This window comes from Scyliorhinus torazame, chromosome 5, assembly GCF_047496885.1.
Source record: "Scyliorhinus torazame isolate Kashiwa2021f chromosome 5, sScyTor2.1, whole genome shotgun sequence".
NCBI classification, from domain to species: Eukaryota; Metazoa; Chordata; class Chondrichthyes; order Carcharhiniformes; family Scyliorhinidae; genus Scyliorhinus; species Scyliorhinus torazame.
In genome coordinates this window covers 262,273,182-262,294,522 of record NC_092711.1, presented here as the reverse complement: position 1 = coordinate 262,294,522, position 21,341 = coordinate 262,273,182, and the positions used below count along the sequence as shown (strand labels likewise).

Here is a 21,341-nt window from a genome sequence, read left to right as displayed (position 1 = left end):
TTCCTCGGAACTTCCCAGTGTCATGCCATTCATTGAATACTTCCTTGTCAAATCTGATCTGCCACTTATCTGCCCATTTGACCATCCCGTCTATATCTTCCTGTAACCCAAGACACTCAACCTCACTGTTAACCACCTGGCCAATCTTAACGTTATCCGCAAACATTCTGATCCTACCCCCCACATAGTCATTTATGTTGTTTATATAAATGATGAATAATAGGGGACCTAGTACAGATCCCTGTAGTATGCTACTAGACACTGGCTTCCAGTCACTAAAGCAGCCATCTGTCATCACACCTCTGTCTCTTACAACTAAACCAATTTTGAATCCACCTTGCTCTGTATCCCATGTGCCTCTGCTTCTTTATAAGTCTCTCATATGGGACCTTGTCAAAGGTTTTGCTGAAATCCATGTAAACTACATTGTGGTGTCAACTACATTGCGGTGCATGTGGAGTCACATGTAGGCCAGACCAGGTATGAACTGAAAATTTCCTTCCCTGAAGGGCATTAGTGAACCAGATGGGCTCTGATGACAATCAATAATGGTTTCATTCAACTTTAATTCCAGACTTCTGTTTAATTCAAATTTCACCATCCCCACCCTAGGTCTCTGGATTATTAGTCCACTGACAGTACCACCACCTCCCATAGTAGCTCATGTTACATTCTGCTTCACGCGTCTCATGTCATTTAAACTTCCTCTTTTTTGATCAACTGTGTAATTCCCTTTCAGAATAAGTTATGTACTCTATTTCAGCAATTCCACATTCCAAACACTTTGCTCAAGAGGTATGTGCCATCACATTGCTGTCTCAATCAGTGGAAACAATCATTTTTATACCTTTAATCCATCATAATTTTTAAGATTTGACATCTGATTTCCCGAAACATTTCATTCTAATGAACAAAGCCCTAAATTCACAACCCTTTCCCAATAACATATTCCTTAACACATGCAACATCCTGGGAATCTAATTGCACTTTTTTCCATTGCTTTTTAATTCTCCTAAAGAGAGTTGCTTGAAAATGTGCAAATTACTCCAACATTGGCCTAATGACTTGCACAAATTCAAGATTACTTCATTTTTCCTTTCCAGAACTTTAGACACAAAACCGAGAACTCCATTTGCCTTTTTATGGTTTTATCTACTTGTACTGATACCTTTAATGACTTGTGTATCTGCATGCCATTTTCCACTCCTCTATTCTACTTATGCTATCCTTCAAGGTTATTTTCCTTTTCTCATCCTTACCTCAAATCTTTCAACATTGACTTGGTTCGGTTATCCAATTTACTCAACACTTTATTTAAGAAATATAACCATTATACATTATGACTCAGAGCTCCTTCATGAACTTAAAAATAAATGTAAATGATTTTGTAGCAATAACCTGCAACTCTTACCATTATACGTGGCACAGTTTTTTACAATAAGTTCCACTTGCTCTCGGAATTCTTCACGTGAATGGCACATCCGTTTGCGTACATTCTCTCTCAAGGTCTGCAAGTCCATTGGTTTCGTGATAATTTTATAATAATCTTTCACAACCTTCGCGTTAACTGGAGTATGGAATGGATAAGTCTGTGGAGAGCAAGAGAACTTACCATAGGTCAAATGAAATGGAAACGTCCCTCTTGTTGAACCAACATATTATCCTCTCACATGCTTACTTTCAAAACAGTTTAGTGTAAAAACAGAACTGAATGATATTATAGAGCATGTTAACATGAATAGTGCAAAGGGATACCTTTCCAGCACATTTCCCAAATGAATATAATCCCAACAGGTATGAAAAGATTTAATTTTCTAAACCAAAGTATCCCAAACGTTTTCTGCCATGAAATCCTTTTGATCTCCCAAGAGTACTGAAGAACCCGAAAGATCATTCTTATTATGTTAAACAGGTAATCCACAAAAAATTGATTGTTTTTGTGCAATAGATACATACAGACAAAAACAGTTAAAACATTGATATTTCATTGATTTCTAAAATTAAAAACTTATCTTATTCAACATGTACTTAGGTGTTATATTGATAATTATCAATGGGAGAAGTGATGCTTCTTCTTTTGCGCACAAACTTGTTTAATACTAGGTGTTGCTAGAGACCTGAATTCTGATATCACACACACTCAGACGTAATAGTAGCACAAACACTCGCACCTCTCTCGCAGGCACACAGCTTTCCGCCTCTCTCTCACTCACACGTAGGCTCCCACCTGTCTCTCACTCGCACGTAGACTGTCGCCTCTCTCTCACACGTAGACTCTCACCTCTCTCTCACATGTAGACTCCCGCACCTCTCTCCCTCTCTCTCACACACGTAGACTCTCGCCTCTCCCACTCACACACATACACGTCCACCTCTCTCTCACACGCAGACGCCCACCTCTTTCTCCCACGTAGACTCTCACCTCTCTCTCACACGTAGATTCCCGCACCTCTCTCCCTCTCTCTCACACAAGTAGACTCTCGCCTCTCCCACTCACACACATACACGTCCACCTCTCTCTCACACGTAGACGCCCACCTCTCTCTCACACGTAGCCATCCACCTTTCTCTCACACGTAGCCATCCACCTCTCTCTCACACGTAGGCGCCCACCTCACTCACACGGGGACTCCCACCTCGCTCTCTCTGTCTCTCACAGAGAGACCCCCGCCTCTCCGCCTCTCACAGGGAGACCCCCGCCTCTCCGCCTCTCACAGGGAGACCCCCGCCTCTCCGCCTCTCACAGGGAGACCCCCGCCTCTCCGTCTCTCACAGGGAGACCCCCGCCTCTCCGTCTCTCACAGGGAGACCCCCGCCTCTCCGTCTCTCACAGGGAGACCCCCGCCTCTCCGTCTCTCACAGGGAGACCCCCGCCTCTCCGTCTCTCACAGGGAGACCCCCGCCTCTCCGTCTCTCACAGGGAGACCCCCGCCTCTCCGTCTCTCACAGGGAGACCCCCGCCTCTCCGTCTCTCACAGGGAGACCCCCGCCTCTCCGTCTCTCACAGGGAGACCCCCGCCTCTCCGTCTCTCACAGGGAGACCCCCGCCTCTCCGTCTCTCACAGGGAGACCCCCGCCTCTCCGTCTCTCACAGGGAGACCCCCGCCTCTCCGTCTCTCACAGGGAGACCCCCGCCTCTCCGTCTCTCACAGGGAGACCCCCGCCGCTCCGTCTCTCACAGGGAGACCACCGCCTCTCCGTCTCTCACAGGGAGACCCCCGCCTCTCCGTCTCTCACAGGGAGACCCCCGCCTCTCCGTCTCTCACAGGGAGACCCCCGCCTCTCCGTCTCTCACAGGGAGACCCCCGCCTCTCCGTCTCTCACAGGGAGACCCCCGCCTCTCCGTCTCTCACAGGGAGACCCCCGCCTCTCCGTCTCTCACAGGGAGACCCCCGCCTCTCCGTCTCTCACAGGGAGACCCCCGCCTCTCCGTCTCTCACAGGGAGACCCCCGCCTCTCCGTCTCTCACAGGGAGACCCCCGCCTCTCCGTCTCTCACAGGGAGACCCCCGCCTCTCCGTCTCTCACAGGGAGACCCCCGCCTCTCCGTCTCTCACAGGGAGACCCCCGCCTCTCCGTCTCTCACAGGGAGACCCCCGCCTCTCCGTCTCTCACAGGGAGACCCCCGCCTCTCCGTCTCTCACAGGGAGACCCCCGCCTCTCCGTCTCTCACAGGGAGACCCCCGCCTCTCCGTCTCTCACAGGGAGACCCCCGCCTCTCCGTCTCTCACAGGGAGACCCCCGCCTCTCCGTCTCTCACAGGGAGACCCCCGCCTCTCCGTCTCTCACAGGGAGACCCCCGCCTCTCCGTCTCTCACAGGGAGACCCCCGCCTCTCCGTCTCTCACAGGGAGACCCCCGCCTCTCCGTCTCTCACAGGGAGACCCCCGCCTCTCCGTCTCTCACAGGGAGACCCCCGCCTCTCCGTCTCTCACAGGGAGACCCCCGCCTCTCCGTCTCTCACAGGGAGACCCCCGCCTCTCCGTCTCTCACAGGGAGACCCCCGCCTCTCCGTCTCTCACAGGGAGACCCCCGCCTCTCCGTCTCTCACAGGGAGACCCCCGCCTCTCCGTCTCTCACAGGGAGACCCCCGCCTCTCCGTCTCTCACAGGGAGACCCCCGCCTCTCCGTCTCTCACAGGGAGACCCCCGCCTCTCCGTCTCTCACAGGGAGACCCCCGCCTCTCCGTCTCTCACAGGGAGACCCCCGCCTCTCCGTCTCTCACAGGGAGACCCCCGCCTCTCCGTCTCTCACAGGGAGACCCCCGCCTCTCCGTCTCTCACAGGGAGACCCCCGCCTCTCCGTCTCTCACAGGGAGACCCCCGCCTCTCCGTCTCTCACAGGGAGACCCCCGCCTCTCCGTCTCTCACAGGGAGACCCCCGCCTCTCCGTCTCTCACAGGGAGACCCCCGCCTCTCCGTCTCTCACAGGGAGACCCCCGCCTCTCCGTCTCTCACAGGGAGACCCCCGCCTCTCCGTCTCTCACAGGGAGACCCCCGCCTCTCCGTCTCTCACAGGGAGACCCCCGCCTCTCCGTCTCTCACAGGGAGACCCCCGCCTCTCCGTCTCTCACAGGGAGACCCCCGCCTCTCCGTCTCTCACAGGGAGACCCCCGCCTCTCCGTCTCTCACAGGGAGACCCCCGCCTCTCCGTCTCTCACAGGGAGACCCCCGCCTCTCCGTCTCTCACAGGGAGACCCCCGCCTCTCCGTCTCTCACAGGGAGACCCCCGCCTCTCCGTCTCTCACAGGGAGACCCCCGCCTCTCCGTCTCTCACAGGGAGACCCCCGCCTCTCCGTCTCTCACAGGGAGACCCCCGCCTCTCCGTCTCTCACAGGGAGACCCCCGCCTCTCCGTCTCTCACAGGGAGACCCCCGCCTCTCCGTCTCTCACAGGGAGACCCCCGCCTCTCCGTCTCTCACAGGGAGACCCCCGCCTCTCCGTCTCTCACAGGGAGACCCCCGCCTCTCCGTCTCTCACAGGGAGACCCCCGCCTCTCCGTCTCTCACAGGGAGACCCCCGCCTCTCCGTCTCTCACAGGGAGACCCCCGCCTCTCCGTCTCTCACAGGGAGACCCCCGCCTCTCCGTCTCTCACAGGGAGACCCCCGCCTCTCCGTCTCTCACAGGGAGACCCCCGCCTCTCCGTCTCTCACAGGGAGACCCCCGCCTCTCCGTCTCTCACAGGGAGACCCCCGCCTCTCCGTCTCTCACAGGGAGACCCCCGCCTCTCCGTCTCTCACAGGGAGACCCCCGCCTCTCCGTCTCTCACAGGGAGACCCCCGCCTCTCCGTCTCTCACAGGGAGACCCCCGCCTCTCCGTCTCTCACAGGGAGACCCCCGCCTCTCCGTCTCTCACAGGGAGACCCCCGCCTCTCCGTCTCTCACAGGGAGACCCCCGCCTCTCCGTCTCTCACAGGGAGACCCCCGCCTCTCCGTCTCTCACAGGGAGACCCCCGCCTCTCCGTCTCTCACAGGGAGACCCCCGCCTCTCCGTCTCTCACAGGGAGACCCCCGCCTCTCCGTCTCTCACAGGGAGACCCCCGCCTCTCCGTCTCTCACAGGGAGACCCCCGCCTCTCCGTCTCTCACAGGGAGACCCCCGCCTCTCCGTCTCTCACAGGGAGACCCCCGCCTCTCCGTCTCTCACAGGGAGACCCCCGCCTCTCCGTCTCTCACAGGGAGACCCCCGCCTCTCCGTCTCTCACAGGGAGACCCCCGCCTCTCCGTCTCTCACAGGGAGACCCCCGCCTCTCCGTCTCTCACAGGGAGACCCCCGCCTCTCCGTCTCTCACAGGGAGACCCCCGCCTCTCCGTCTCTCACAGGGAGACCCCCGCCTCTCCGTCTCTCACAGGGAGACCCCCCGCCTCTCCGTCTCTCACAGGGAGACCCCCGCCTCTCCGTCTCTCACAGGGAGACCCCCGCCTCTCCGTCTCTCACAGGGAGACCCCCGCCTCTCCGTCTCTCACAGGGAGACCCCCGCCTCTCCGTCTCTCACAGGGAGACCCCCGCCTCTCCGTCTCTCACAGGGAGACCCCCGCCTCTCCGTCTCTCACAGGGAGACCCCCGCCTCTCCGTCTCTCACAGGGAGACCCCCGCCTCTCCGTCTCTCACAGGGAGACCCCCGCCTCTCCGTCTCTCACAGGGAGACCCCCGCCTCTCCGTCTCTCACAGGGAGACCCCCGCCTCTCCGTCTCTCACAGGGAGACCCCCGCCTCTCCGTCTCTCACAGGGAGACCCCCGCCTCTCCGTCTCTCACAGGGAGACCCCCGCCTCTCCGTCTCTCACAGGGAGACCCCCGCCTCTCCGTCTCTCACAGGGAGACCCCCGCCTCTCCGTCTCTCACAGGGAGACCCCCGCCTCTCTGTCTCTCACAGGGAGACCCCCGCCTCTCTGTCTCTCACAGGGAGACCCCCTCCTCTCTGTCTCTCACAGGGAGACCCCCGCCCATCTGTCTCTCACAGGGAGACCCCCGCCTCTCTCACAGGGAGACCCCCGCCTCTCTCTCACAGGGAGACCCCCGCCTCTCTCTCACAGGGAGACCCCCGCCTCTCTCTCACAGGGAGACCCCCGCCTCTCTCACAGGGAGACCCCCGCCTCTCTCGCACAGGGGGACCCCCGCCTCTCTCTCACAGGTAGACCCCCGCCTCTCTCACAGGGAGACCCCCGCCTCTCGCACAGGGGGACCCCCACCACTCTCTCACAGGGAGACCCCCGCCTCTCTCTCACAGGAGGACCCCCGCCTCTCTCTCACAGGGGGACCCCCGCCTCTCTCTCAAAGCGAGACCACCGCCTCTCTAACACAGGGAGACCCCCGCCTCTCTATCACAGGGAGACCCCCACCTCTCTATCACACACACACACACACACACACACACGGAGTCTCCATCCCCCTCTCTCTCTTTCTCACACACACACACACACACACACACACACTCACGTAGACTCTTGCCTCTCTCCCCCACATGTGGATTCTTGTTACGACACCCAGGTCGGTCATTCCGACCCCTCCATCCCCCTCTTGATCGGAGTCGCAACACGATTGAATTAACCATTAATTCTTAGAATTATGCCAATGGTCTTAGGGCCTTGTCTGCCCAATAGTTAGAGTCACTAGGTTTGTAAATTTAAACAAAATTACTTTTTATTTATAACAATTATAATGAAATAGTAAATATTCAGTATAAGAGAGAGAGAAACATGCAGACAGACGGACAGACAGACGGACAGACAGAGGGACAGTCCTTTCCCTCCTGAGTGTCCAGGATTCAAACTCTACTTTCGCATTCAGCCAATATCCAATCACCACCTGTTACCAGGCAGAATACTCAGCCTTGTGGCCAATTCATTGGCCACCAGCCAACCAATCTAAGGGAATCCCACCCCATCTCCTGGGTGCCAGAGTCTGAGTTCTCTGTCCAAAGCAAGCAGAGTGTGTAATATGTTGTAAGTTTTGAATTCCTCATTCTCTGCTGCTTGGCTTAAAAGAATGATGTCCATTAAGCATCCATGGATCAAAAATGATAACGGCAAAAAAAATCAAAGGAAAATAAGGGAATCAGCAGGAAGGACCCTAAAAGGAACGAAACGTCAGGGGCGGTACATTTCATTATGAGGTATGCAAGACATAAATCACAAACACATATCCATCCATCCATCCCCATTATATAAGTTCCCTTCCCAGTCTCTACATTTGTAACTAAAAAGTCCTTAAATCTGTGACAAAGCTTCCGCAATCATAATACTCTTTACAAGAAAGTATACATTTTTAACATTGAACTGTTGTAATAATAAACTCAAACGGAATAATATTGCGTTCCTGGTTTTTAATTTCTCTACAAATGCAAGCGGATTATGGTCTGTATAAGGGGACCTTCCCCTTAGACAAAAGCCCTGCATATCTCTCCTCTACCTCATTCATCACAATTGGTCCCTCAGCAGTGTTTACCTCAGGTCTCCTAGGTCCAGTTAAGTCTACAGTCATATTGTCCACTTTTGTTCCCTTTTCAAAATCCCCCTTATGAACTCCAACAAGTCCCATGGGCCTTCCTGGCAACTTCCAACACACTGAACAAATGTGCCCCACCTTATTACAATGGTAACACCGAGGCCTTTGAGTCTTATCTTCACCCTCAGGACCTTCCTTCCTGGTCTGAGGAGATCACAGAGTATTCCCAGTTATCCATTTCTTACCTTGGCTACCTACATTCCTTTCACTCTCCCATTTCCTACCCTTTTCAAAATTATGGGGGTGATGGAACATAGATTTATGGATCAACTCATAATCATCAGCCACAATTGCTGCTTGTCTAGCAGTCGCCACCCTTTGGTCTTCAACATGGTTCTTATCTTAGAAGGTAGGACATTTTCTAACTCTTATGAGAATGTGACCTCTCTCAGAGCTTCATTGTATGCTGCAACTCCCAATGATTATACCCATCTGTCAAAATTGTCCTGCTTAACCCTTTTGAATTTCGGTATACGTCTGTCCCAGCTAGGTCCTTGAATTCTAAAACTTTTGCCGATATGCTTCTGGAACCAATTCATTTGCACCCAGAATAGCCTTTTTACCTCATCATAATTCTGAGACAACCCCTCCGAGCATAAACTTCCTGTGCCCACCCCGTCAATTTACTTTGGGATGCTATTTTCTCAAAAGCCCGAAAAAGTGTTTCCTTTGAGAGGGCCTGTATAAATTTAAACGTATCGCCACTCCATTCTGTTCTAAGATTAAGCTCCCCTCTAGTTGCTGGCTGCTCCCCTCTAATTTCCAGTGCCTTAAACTGAAACTTTCTCGCTTTTGATTTTTCCTCTCTCTCTCTCTACTTCCAACCTCCTCATTTCCATCTCCATTTCTTTTTCCTTTTGTTGCATCTCCATCTCTTTTTGTTGCATCTCCATTTCTTTTTGCTGCATCTCCATTTCTTTTCCTTTTGCTGCATTTCCATTTCTTTTTGCTGCATCTCTAATTAATTAATTAGTAGCTGGATTTTAGCTAATTCTACTGATGGTTTCAATGACCCAGGCTGTGTTTCTGGCATCTCTTTCAAATTTAAGTGTTGTGTAATCACTTCAGTTTCTCTACATTTCTAGTTTTAGCTGATACCGCTATTTTTTATTCACCTGCCAATTCAACTAACTTGTCTTTTCAAAGCCCTTTTAAATAAACAAAAGACAAGTCTTCTACCTGAAGAAAAACCTTAGCAGCTTCCAGAGCCATCCTGCTATATTGCTACAAACCTGGTGTCTCTTTTTAAGTAATACTGTAACCCAAACAAAGAGTCATCCAGACTTAAAACGTTAGCTCCCTTTTCTCTCCACGGATGCTGTCAGACCTGCTGAGATTGTCCAGTATTTACTGTTTTTGGTTCAGATTCCAGCATCCGCAGTAATTTGTTTTTATCTTTGTCCAACCCGAGGTTGACTTTTCAATGCATTGGCTGCTGATAGACTGACTACTGTGGCAACAAAGTGAAAAACCGTCTTTGATTGGACAAGCTGGAAAGACAGTTTTTCTCAAATTTAAAACCGCCAGACCTACCACGGACCCCAGATGAGTTCCATTTTGAGAAATGCTGTTCTAAACCATTCGTCTGAAGTGAGCGTCCACTGATATCAATTTATGGGCTGTTTAGTGTTATGAGCCCAAGATAACTGGATTGAGATTCCCAAAACATCTTTTTATGTACCCATACAGCCAGGAAAGATTATAATCCCATCAGTGTTGGCCAAGTTTCAATGCAGGTCCAAGAGGTGAAAATTCAACATGCATCCAGTTTTTAAACTGTTCCTTCTCCTGAGCTTCAAATAAAATAAAATCTGTGAACTCTCACATTTACTAGGTCTCGCATGTCATTGATGATTCCTTCCAAAATGGATGATAGGGTGACCATCGGGTCTGTCCGTCGCCTATGAATAGACTTGTGAGGTCTCTATTAAGGGGGAAAGAAAACAGAAGTGAACAGTTTTGCAGCATCAAGAGCTCTGATTACCAGAATAATCTTATTCATCTCTTATTTGACACAATTATCTGATCTTGACTCCAGTCTGTCAAAACAGCTTCCCAAAAATCTAATACAATGAATGTGCGAGAATTTCTCCAAATTGATTTAGACACTGGTTGCTCTCTCAGGCACTTCCTCAAACTGATCTGCATGCTTCAAAATCTTTATCCTATTGCCAAAATCACCTATTCCCATCTCGGCAAAATTGCCTGCCTCGGTCTAGATCTTACTACCAACGCCACACTTTTACCAGCTCTGGATTAAAAACTTTCCAATCATCACTGATGGCCTCTGCAGAAAGTAATCTCCGAACACATTACTGCTTGACCTCCATTCTCTATGAGATCTCTTGCTCCTTTGTCATTAACTATTTTAAAGATGCAACACAATTCCAAGTTTATGTTCTAAAAGACAACATGTTAACTCTGTGCACCCTCTTTCTGGGTACATTCATATTTAGTAATCTAGAGTTTCCTGCACTTCTTTTAAGATTTCTATAAATAAAATGTGAGGAATAGCAGGATATTGCTGAAATTATACTGTAGAATTTCTTGAACTGAAATTATACCAGTAAAACTGTTCTATGTCTGTTGCAAGCTTTAGTAAATCGTTTTACATTTGGCTCAGAAATCAATAACCGCTACTTCAGGTACATATAAAAATAATTTACATTTCTACCATCCTTCAGTCATGAACTAATTTTCAGCTTGAAACTTTTATTCGGTTTCTCTCTCCACAGGTGCTTCCAGACCTTCAGAATATTTTCAGCAATTTTGTTTTTATTTTAAATAAAAAGAGAGCTTACATTTAGGTAATCACAATGCACTGTTGTTCCCACTCGTCTACGGCGTTTCGGAGGAAGTTGCTGTTTGGGGAATTTGAGGACCAAAGATTTCCTGCGCACTTCATCTGCACTGAAATATCAAATGTTAGAATATTTAGAATAAGTGAATTTAAAAGTTAAGGATGCTTCAGAAATTCAGATGCATAAGTCAGAAGTGGCAATGCACAATGGCACTGTGAAAATGATAGATTCATGGATATTCAACAATGAATGCTGGAAATTGACTCCCAGGTCTTCTGACACACCAAATATTGCCACTTCTGGACTCGGGGCCACCTTGATCTTGAGCACTTCAGACATTACTTCTACGTACCCCTGCCTGAACCTCTTCAGCTTCGGACATGTCCAAAACATGTGAACATGGTTCGCGGGCCTCCCCACGCACCATTCACACCTATCTTCCACCCCCTCAACGAACCTGCTCATCCTGGCGATCGTCTTATGCACCTTATGTACTATCTTGAATTGAATAAGGCTAAGCCTGGCATACGAGGAAGATGCTTTTACCCTCTTCATAGCCTGCGCCCACAACCCAGCCCCCATGTTTCCCCCCAACCCCCCAACAACTCCTTTCACTTCCAACTTCTCCTATCCGGGCTCCATCCCATTCCATTAATTCGTTGTAAATCTCAAATACCTTACCCTCACCCGTTCCTGCTTTCAATACCACCTTGTCCTGCAGCCCCAGGAGCGACAGGTCGGGAAAGGACAGCACCTGCTTCCTCACATAATCCTGCACCCATAAGGACCGGAACCCATTCCCATTTGGCAGCTCATATTCCTCTTCCAATTCCTCTAAACTCGAAAACCTGGTGGAGGTGTGGGTTTGGATGGGGTGCTCTTTCCAAGAGCCGGTGCAGGCTCGATGGGCCAAATGGCCTCCTTCTGCACTGTAAATTCTATGATTCTATACACGAGGTTGCCTCCATCCGCTCCCACCACCGCCGACCACTCCCCCACCACCCACTTCCTTACCATGGCTATATTCGCTGCCCAGTAATAGTTTATTACATTACCCAAATCCAACCCACTCCCGCGTCCTCCCTCCAACAGCACCTTCTTTACGTGTGGAGATTTCCCCGCCCACACAAACCCCGAAATGAGAGCATTAATTTTCCTGAAGAAAGACTTTGGAATGAAGGTTGGCAGGTTCTGGAAAACAAGAAAGAGCCTCGGGAGTACCGTCATTTTCACTGTCTGCACCCGCCCATCCAGCGACAACGGGAGCACGTCCCGCCTCTTAAAGTCACCCCCCCCCTCATATGTTCCATCAATCGCCCAAATTTAATTTATTTAGTTGTTCCCATCCCCATGTCACCTGGATGCCCAAATACCTAAAGCTCGCCCACACCACTTTAAGCGGCAGCTCGCCCAACTTCCTCACCTACCCCCTTGCCTGGATCAGGAAGACCTCACTCATCCCCATGTTTAACTTATATCCAGAAAACCAGCCAAATTCTCTAAAATATTCATGATTCCCCCAATACCTCCCAGTGAATCAGCTTTGTAAAGCAGCAGATCGTCTGCATATAGCCACACTAAATTGCCCCTTAATGGAAAACATGAATTGGGTACTTTATTAATAGTTTTTAATTATTTAATAGTTATTAATTAATAAACTATTATTAACTCAAAATTATTATTTTTTTTAATAGTTCTTATGTTACGGTATTTTGCACTGGCCTGTGCTGAATTTGTCTGCCTCTCATTGGAGCTGTCTGTCTCAAAGGTGCCACCACTCCACCCCTTCTCCCCAGTTTCACAATCTTTATTAGAGCGCACAAAGTTTCTGTGTCTAAGCATTAATGTAGGTTCGGAATAGGTGGGAATCCAGCACTCAGCATTTTATCTCTCCTCACCTCGCATTATCATAAATTATCTAACAAGTTAGCTCCACTTTCTTATCTTTGGCAATTCTTTACTTGCACCTAAATTTTACTTACAATTCCTATGTTTTCAGCTTTTAAAACTTGAGCATCACTGGCAAGAACAGCATTTGTTGTCATCCTTAATTGCCTTGGAGAAGGCGGTGAAACAGCTTCTTGAACCATTGCAGTCCAAGTGATGTAGGTACAGTTCTGTTAGGAAGGTTGTTCATGGATTTTGACCCAGCAACAGTGAAGGAATAGCGACAACGTTCCAATGCAGGATGGTGTGTGGCTTGGAAGAGAATTTGCAGATGGCGATGTCCCATTTATCTACTTACCTTGCCCTTCTAGGTGATAGAGGTTTCGGGTTTGGAGAGTGCTGTCGAAGGAGGCTTGGCAAACAGCTGTAGTGCATCTTGTAGAAGATATATACTGCTGCCACTGTGCATCAGAGGTGGAGGGAATTAATGTTTAAGGTGGTGGATAGAGTGTTAATTTGTCCTGGATAGTGTCAAACTTCTGGAATGTAGTTAGAGCAATATAATTGGCTGCACATACTTCAGCCTTGCCTTAAGCACTGATGTGCTGGGCTCCTCCATCATGGACAATGGAAATATTTATTTGTCCACCACCAATCACAACTGGTTGTAGCAGAACTGTAGAGCTTTGATCTGATCTATTGGCTGTAGGATCGCTAGGATAATAACTGGCTTCTCCCAATGTTTATCGTTTTTGTAGCCCTATGTTCAAATATAGCCTTTTCTGAGGAATTATAACAGAGGGTTTTGTTTGCAAATCTAAGTGTGCCAGACAGAGACAGGGTCAGACCGGGAGAGTCAGTCAGTTAGTCTGACGGACAGAGGCAGAGTCAGTCGGACAGAAACAGTAAAGAATTATCCAAAAGCCAGTGTCCACTTTCAAGCTGCTCGCTCAAAACAATCAACTTCTATCTGCATTTTCTTCTGCAAACCCCATCCGTCATAATATCAACAACTTGCATTTCTTGAAATGCAACTTTGAAAATAGCCAAACGGTGCCCGACAGCCTCAGAAATCTGATTATCGTGTAATTTTTGCACGCCCAACCAAGTAATGCAGGCCATCAGCAATGCTGCCATTTTCTATTTCATGAAGATCACCCCAGAATATCATAGGCTGTTATATCAAACCTTTACAATGTAGTACTCACAACTCATCTGAAAATTTGGATTGGCCTGATCATTTGCATAGTTTAAACAAAAAGCACACACAATAGACACAGATTATTTGTGACAAGGTGCCTACAAAATAACTAAAAACATTCAATTTCCTACTTCCGTGTTCACAAAACCGTTGATCAGATTTTGCTCCAATTTTTCAATATAGCTCCCCATTGTTCTTTTTACTACCTCCTTGGAAAGGTTAACTGTGCAGAATTCCATTTTTGCCCACATGACTAACCACAATTTCTTACTTACCTCTCAATCAGCTGTTTGCCCAACACAATTTTGGTTCCTTCGACTTTGATAAGTTCTTCGTTGTCATTGGGTATAACAGTCTTTTCAAGTTCCTCTTCCTGTTCCTCGGTCATCGCAACTGGGTTACTTGGTGGAGCATTTGTTTGGTAATACAGAGGACAAAACTTATTGGTTCTCATGTGGCCAATGGAACCACAAGCACCACATTTTAGCTGTAGATAGAGAAAAGAAAGGAGGCTTCAAGTTCTTCCCAAGTTACAGTTTCAAGACACTCTTTTTTAACTCCACTGACTAGCTAAAGACAAACCATCTAGTACAGATTAACAATAAATCCCAAAAATCCTGAATAAGTGGGACTACGCCATGATATCATTATTCCATCCTCCTTTCACATTGCTAGCCCCCCCTCCCCTCCACACACATTGCTCAGACGATTTTTGGGGGCCCTTCTACTTGGACGTAAAGGTAATTTTTTCACTAAAAGTAAACAAGTCTAGCAGTTGCACTGAACTTACGAATAGCTGTCATCTGAAGTTAGTCTGATAAACTAGATCATTAATTACTAACTCCGGTTGCATGGCAAAAAAGCTTAAACAAGAGACAAGGGTACAATAAATAAATAAATAAATAAATAAATGTAATTTGAGTTTAGAAGTTACAAATGAAACTGAATAAATCAATGCTTGCTCAGATTACCTTCAGGTCTGGCCTTTCTTTGACCTTTTTGGGTTTTTTCTCTGGTGGTCCTTTCAATTTCTCCTTTTCCTGATTCCGTTTGAGTCGCCGAAGTTGCTCCTGAATTCTTCGTCGCTCTCGTCGCATTTCCTCACGATGTTGCTCATCAAACAGAGCAAATTTACGTCTATGAAAGAATGTAAGAGCGAGGTATGAGAACAATTTTTTTCCCCCATGAAGCTTCCAGCTTATTTTGGTCTTTACCAACACCGACTCGATCATCATTTGATGGCTACTCATTCTTCAATCTAATAATGAATGTGATGATATATCTTTTGAAAACTTCACCCAATTCTGAATTTTCCAAGCAAGGCAGGTGACTGTCTATTCCTTATACCTTGCATTTATCTGTACTAAATTTTGTCTGCCACACATTTACTCAGATTTTGCCCAACTCCTTTTGTCAGTCAAATACTTCTACTATTGGCATTTTGTTCATGTCAAGAACAACTTGCATTTATAGGAGGGTAAACTGGCAAGAAACATAAACATAGACTAAAAGAAAAAGAATAAGAGTGGGCACAAAATTGGCAGATGGAATACAATGTGGAGAAATGAGAGGTTATCCACTTTGGCAGGAAAAACAAAAATAGAGTATTTCTTAAATGGCGAGAGGCTGGCAAGTGTTGAACTTCAAAAGGGCATTAGGTGTCCTTGTTCATGAGTCACTGAAATTTCCAGCAATTAGCTTTAGTATATCCAGTCTAACATGCAGGTACAACAAGCAATTACGGAGGCAAATGGTAGGGTGACCTTTATCACAAGAAGATTTGAGTATAGGAATAAAGTTGTCTTTTTTTTAAATTTAGAGTACCCAATTGTTTTTATTCCAATTAAGGGGCAATTTAGAATGGCAAATTCACCTACCCTACACATCTTTTTAAGTTGCTGGGGTGAGGCCCACACAGACACGGGAGGAATGTGCAAACTCCACACGGACAGTGACCTGGGGCCGTGACTGAACCCGGGTCCTTGGCACCATGAGTCAGCAGTGCTAAACAGTGCGCCACCGTGCTGCCCCAGGAATAAAGATGTCTAACTGCAATTATACAGAACCTAGGTGAGACGAAAGCTGGAATGATGCAAGCACTTTTGGTCTCCTTACCTAATGAATGATAGACTTACCATGGAGTAAGTGCAACAAACTAATTGCTCATATGACATTCCTTCAGTCCCATGATCATTCTTCTGAATCTCCTCTCGACCCTCTCCAAGGCCAGCACATCCTTCCTTCGATATGGGGCCCAAAACCGCACACAATATTCCGAATGGGGTCTGACCAGTGCCTTATACAGCCACAAAAGTACATCCCTGCTCTTGTATTCTAGCCCTCACGATATGAATGCTAACACTGCATTTGTCTTCCTAATTAACTGCCAACTGAACCTGTATGTTAACCTTAAGAGAATCGTGAACAAGGACTCCCAAGTCACTTTGTGCTTCTGATTTCCGAAGCCTTTTCCCATTTAGAAAATGCCTCCATTCTCCCTATCAAAGTGCATAACCTCACACTTTTTTACATTGTATTCCACCTGCCACTTCTTTGCCCACTCTCCTAGCCTGTTCAAGTCCTTCTGTAGCCTCCCTGCTTCTTCAACGCTACCTGTCCCTCTACATCTCTTTGTATCACCTGAAAACTTAGCAACATTGCCCTCAGTTCCTTCTTCCACATCATTAATGTATATTGTGAATAGTTGTGATCCCAACTATTGTGGAACACCACTAGTCACCGGCTGCCATCCTGAAGAAGACCCCTTTATCCCCACTCTCTACCTTCTGCCAGTCAGCCAAACCTCTTTCTATTCCAGCACCTTGCACCTAACACCATGGGCTCTTATTTATCACCTCCTGTACGGCACCTTGTGAAAGGTCTTCTGAAATCCAAATAGATCACGTCCACTCAGGCTGGAAGGTAAAAGAGGTGGGGGAGTTGCAATACGGGTTAGAGAACATATTACAGCTGTACAGAGGGAGGACACCTTGGAAGAATCGAGTAATGAGGCACTGTAGGTAGAACTCCGAAACAGGAAGGGGGCAGTCACTATGATGGGGGTGTACTTCAGGCCTCCCAACAGCCCATGGGAAGTTGAAGAACAGATATGTAAGCAGGTTCTGGATAGATGTAGAAATAATAGGGTTGTTGTAGTGGGAGACTTTAATTTTCCTCATATTGACCCCTTAGGGCTAGGGGTCTGGATGGTGAGGAATTTATTAAGTGTGTCCAAGAAGGTTTTTTGGAACAATATGTGGACAGCCCGACTAGAGGGGGGGGGGGCTATATTGGACCTAGTACTAGGGAACAACCCGGCCAGGTCAACAAAGTTGCAGTGGGAGAACATGTGGCGAACAGCGACCACAATTCCATAAGTTTTTGGATACTCATGGAAAAGGAGAGTGTCGTTCTAGGGTTAAGGTGCTAGATTGGGGAAGGCTAACTACAACCAGATTAGGCAGGATTTGGAGGCTGTTGGTTGGGAGAGACCGTTTGAGGGTAAATCCCAATTTGGCATGCGGGTGTCTTTTAAGGAGCAGTTGATGGGCGTGCAGGACAGGCATCTGTCAGTAAAAAGGAAGGTGAGGAATGGCAAGATTCGGGAACCATGGATGACCAGGGAAATTGAGAATCTTGTCAAAAAGAAAAAGATGCATTCGTGAGGTACAGTCAACTTAAAACAGATGAAGCACTTAAGGAATACAAGGAAAGTAGAAAAGAACTCAAGTAGGGAGTTAGGGAGGCAAAAATGGGTTACGAAATGTCCTTGGCAGACAGGATTATGGAGAATCCAAGGCATTTTATATGTATATTAGGAACAAGAGCGTCGCTAGAGAAAGAGTTGGTCCACTCAAGACAAAGGAGGGAAATTATGTGTAGAACCAGAGGAAGTAGGTGAGGTCCTCAATGAGTATTTTGCATCGGTATTCACAAAGGAGAGGGATACATTGATTGATGGTGTCTCAGAGGGATGTGTAAACACTTTAGAACAGAGGGAGGAAGTGTTGGGTGTATTAAGGTAAACATATCCCCAGGGCCAGATGGCATCTATCCCAGATTACTGAGGGAGACAAGAAATGAAATCGCTGGGCCTCTGACAGAAATCTTTGTGTCCCCATTGGCCACAGGTGAGATCCCAGAGGATTGGAGGATAGCCAATGTTGTACCATTATTTAAGAAGTGTTGCAAGGATAATCCGGTTAATTATAGGCCAGTGAGCTTGATGCCAGTGATAGTGAAATTGTTGAAAAAGATTCTCAGAGATAGGATCAATGCACATTTGGAAGTGAATGGTCTTATTAGCGACAGACAGCATGGTTTTGTACAAGGGAGGCCATGTCTCACAAATGTAATTGAATTTTTTTTAAGGAGGTGACAAAAATGATTGATGAGGGAAGAGCTGTAGATGTTGTCTACATGGACTTTAGTAAAGCATTTGTAAGGTCCCTCATGGCAGGCTAGTGCAAAATATTAAATCACATGGGGTCAGGGGTGAATTAGTTGGATGGATTCAGAACTGGCTTGGCCATAGAAGACAGAGGGTAGCATTGGAAGGGTGTTTTTCCAAATGGAGGTCTGTAACTAGTGGTGTTCTGCAGGGATCTGCTCTGGGACCTCTGCTCTTTGTAATATATATAAATGACTTGGACAAAAACGTAGCGGGTCTGATTAGCAAGTTTGCGGATGATACTATGATTGCAGGAGTTGCGGATAGTGATGAAGATTGTCAGAGAATATAACAGGATATAGATAGGCTGCAAAATTAGGCAGAGAAATGGCAGATGGAATTTAACCCCGACAAATGCGAGGTGATGCATTTTGGTAGATCCAATTCAGGTAGGAGCTATAAAATAAACCAGGAACATAGAGACACAGAGATCTGGGCGTGCAGGTCCATAGATCCTTTAAAAGTGGCAGCACAGGTGGAAATGGTGGTAAAAAAAGCATATGGCATGCTTGCCTTCATAGGACATGATATAGAGTATAAAAGCTCGAAAATTATTTTACAGTTATGTGGAACATTGGTTAGGCCACATTTGGAATACTGTATCCAAATATGGTCACCGCACTACCAGAAGGATGTGGAGGCTTTGGAGAGAGTACAGAAAAGGTTTACCAGGATGTTGCCTGATATGGAGGTTATTAGCTATGAGGACAGAGAGACAGTGGCTGATGGGTGACCTGATAGAAGTTTATAAAATTATTAATAGGGTGAACTTGGAGGCCTTTTCCCAGGGCGGAAATGACAATTACAAGGAGCCACAAGTTCAAGGTGAGGGAGGAAAGGTTCGGCGGAGATGTGCGGGGAAAGGTTTTTTTACACAGAGGTGGTGGTGGCCTGGAATGCACTGCCAAGTGAGGTGGTTGAGATAAATACATTAGCGACCTTTCAGACTTATCTGGATAGGCACATGAACAGACAGGGTATAGAAGGATGCAGGCGGTTGGTCTAGATAGGACACGTGATCAGCGCAGGCTTGGAGGGCTGAAGGTCCTGTTCCTGTGCTGTATTGTTCTTTGTTCTTTATCTCATTCATGTGGTGATTCCTTCAACAATGCAGCACTCACTCAATACTATACTTGGGTTTCAGCCAGGATTTTTATATAATATAATAATCTTTATTGTCACAAGTAGGCTTACATTAACACTGCAATGAAGTTACTGTGAAAAGACCCTAGTCGCCACATTCCGGTCCTATTCCAACAGAACAGAGGGGGAGAATTTAGAATATCCAATTCACTTACAGCACAACTTTCGGGACTTGTGGGAGGAAACCAGAGCACCCGGAGGAAACCCACGCAGACAGAGAGAATGTGCAGACTCCGCACAGACAGTGACCCAAGCCGGGAATCGAACCCTGGAGCTGTGAAGCTACTGTGCTACCCACTGTGCTACCGCTGTGTGCTCATGTCTTCATGGTGTGACTTGAAACCACAACATTTTGGGCTCAAAGGTTATAACGCCACCACTGAGCCCTGATGGAGCGTTTTCAAGATTATCTCATTGCTCACCCTGAATACCTATTTGTCCTTTTGTACACTGCTTGCCATGAACACATCCAAATAATTAATTTCCTTTTAATGTCCTGTTTAAAAGCAACCTTTTACATGTCAGGTGAAATTCAGTCTCAAATGTAAATTCCAGCACTCAAAAGGAACAAAAAAAACAGTTTACAGTGCAACTGAAAAAGTGAAAATTCCACTTACATGAAGTCTTCATCTTTTGTTGTTCGTATTCTAACATATGCATCGATTACTGCAGCTTTCCGGACAGTCTCACATCTCACATACTCCTTTCCATCTTCATCTCGGAATGTGCGATAAATTTTAAGTCGTCGTCCTGTTGCTGAGGAGTTAAGGCTGGTAACAGAGGCTGTGTCATCATCTTTGTGAAATATTCCAGGCGTAGGAGTGCTGCAAGCTAAAAGATCAACAATGTTACCACATTATTTCATCTCAAATCAAACGGTCATGTCATTTAATCTAAAAATGAGAAAAGCAGAATCTGAGTGCACACTGATCTTTCAACTCAGTGAAATGAAAATGAAAGTCTGCTGGCTATGTGAAATAGGTTTGGGCAATTTCAAATCAGTTCCTAATGGGCACTGCCCATAGCAGAAAACTGTAAGTATTTTAACATTAAATGATGTCTCATATGAGGGGCCACACTGGATGGTTGGTGCAGTAAAGAGTACTCATCTGAGGTACACTGTTACAGCAGAGTTTAGATAGTTTTACTCTGCAACTATTATAAATGTCCTTAAAGCTTTGTGCAAACACTAGGTGTCTGAAGTGGAAATAGATACATGCTCTAGTACTCACATCCAGCACACAGATAAACACAAGAGTTTAAAAAGACAAAAACAATTGATTTGAAATAGAGCTTTATATAAATGAGGGGCAGCATAACAAATCAGGTATGATGATGGTTTAAGATGCTATATGTTCTGGATAATCCAGTTGACGTTCACTCCTGCCATAGGCAGGGATACAGTTCCATGGTACAAGTGACCTCTAGCACCAAATTTTTAACTGTGATTCGAGATATAGCATGTTGACTATTTAATCATGTAATTGTTGTTGAGCCCAATCCTGTCCTCATTTATGTTCTGTCATGGGTGTCCCTTTAAGAGAGGGTTTTGTCTTATCACATGGTTTCAGTGATGTCATTGTATGGGTGGAGCTGGGCTGTGGCTCTGTGAGCTGTTTTTACTTTTGCTTTCACATTTGACTGCTGTGGACTCAGGGAGAAAGAAGTATTTTGTTCCTGTCTTCCTATTTTCATTTTAAATATCTGTTCCATAAAATACTCTTTGATTATAGCTACCTGCTATTTTGGTAACTTTAGATATAGTTTGCTTTCCGGAAGGGTTTAAACCTGGTGAGACGAGGTCAGAATCTCAGGGAAAACCAGTCTTATTCAAGTGAGAATGCAGAGTGCTGGGT

The 21,341-nt window shown here is 47.0% G+C and overlaps 1 protein-coding gene across 4 annotated transcripts in view; it reads right to left on the bottom strand.

The window, feature by feature from the left end:
* taf1 (TAF1 RNA polymerase II, TATA box binding protein (TBP)-associated factor) overlaps positions 1–21,341 on the bottom strand; it is a 222,772-nt gene that overhangs the window by 66,787 nt on the left and 134,644 nt on the right. For all 4 annotated transcript variants that reach the window (XM_072505461.1, XM_072505464.1, XM_072505462.1 and 1 more), the window contains 6 exons: positions 20,103–20,316; positions 14,864–15,029; positions 14,168–14,379; positions 10,805–10,913; positions 9,829–9,927; positions 1,412–1,589 (listed from right to left, as the gene is read on the bottom strand). In XM_072505461.1, the coding sequence (XP_072361562.1) occupies positions 1,412–1,589; positions 9,829–9,927; positions 10,805–10,913; positions 14,168–14,379; positions 14,864–15,029; positions 20,103–20,316 (978 nt within the window). The remainder of the gene's footprint in view (positions 1–1,411; positions 1,590–9,828; positions 9,928–10,804; positions 10,914–14,167; positions 14,380–14,863; positions 15,030–20,102; positions 20,317–21,341) is intronic.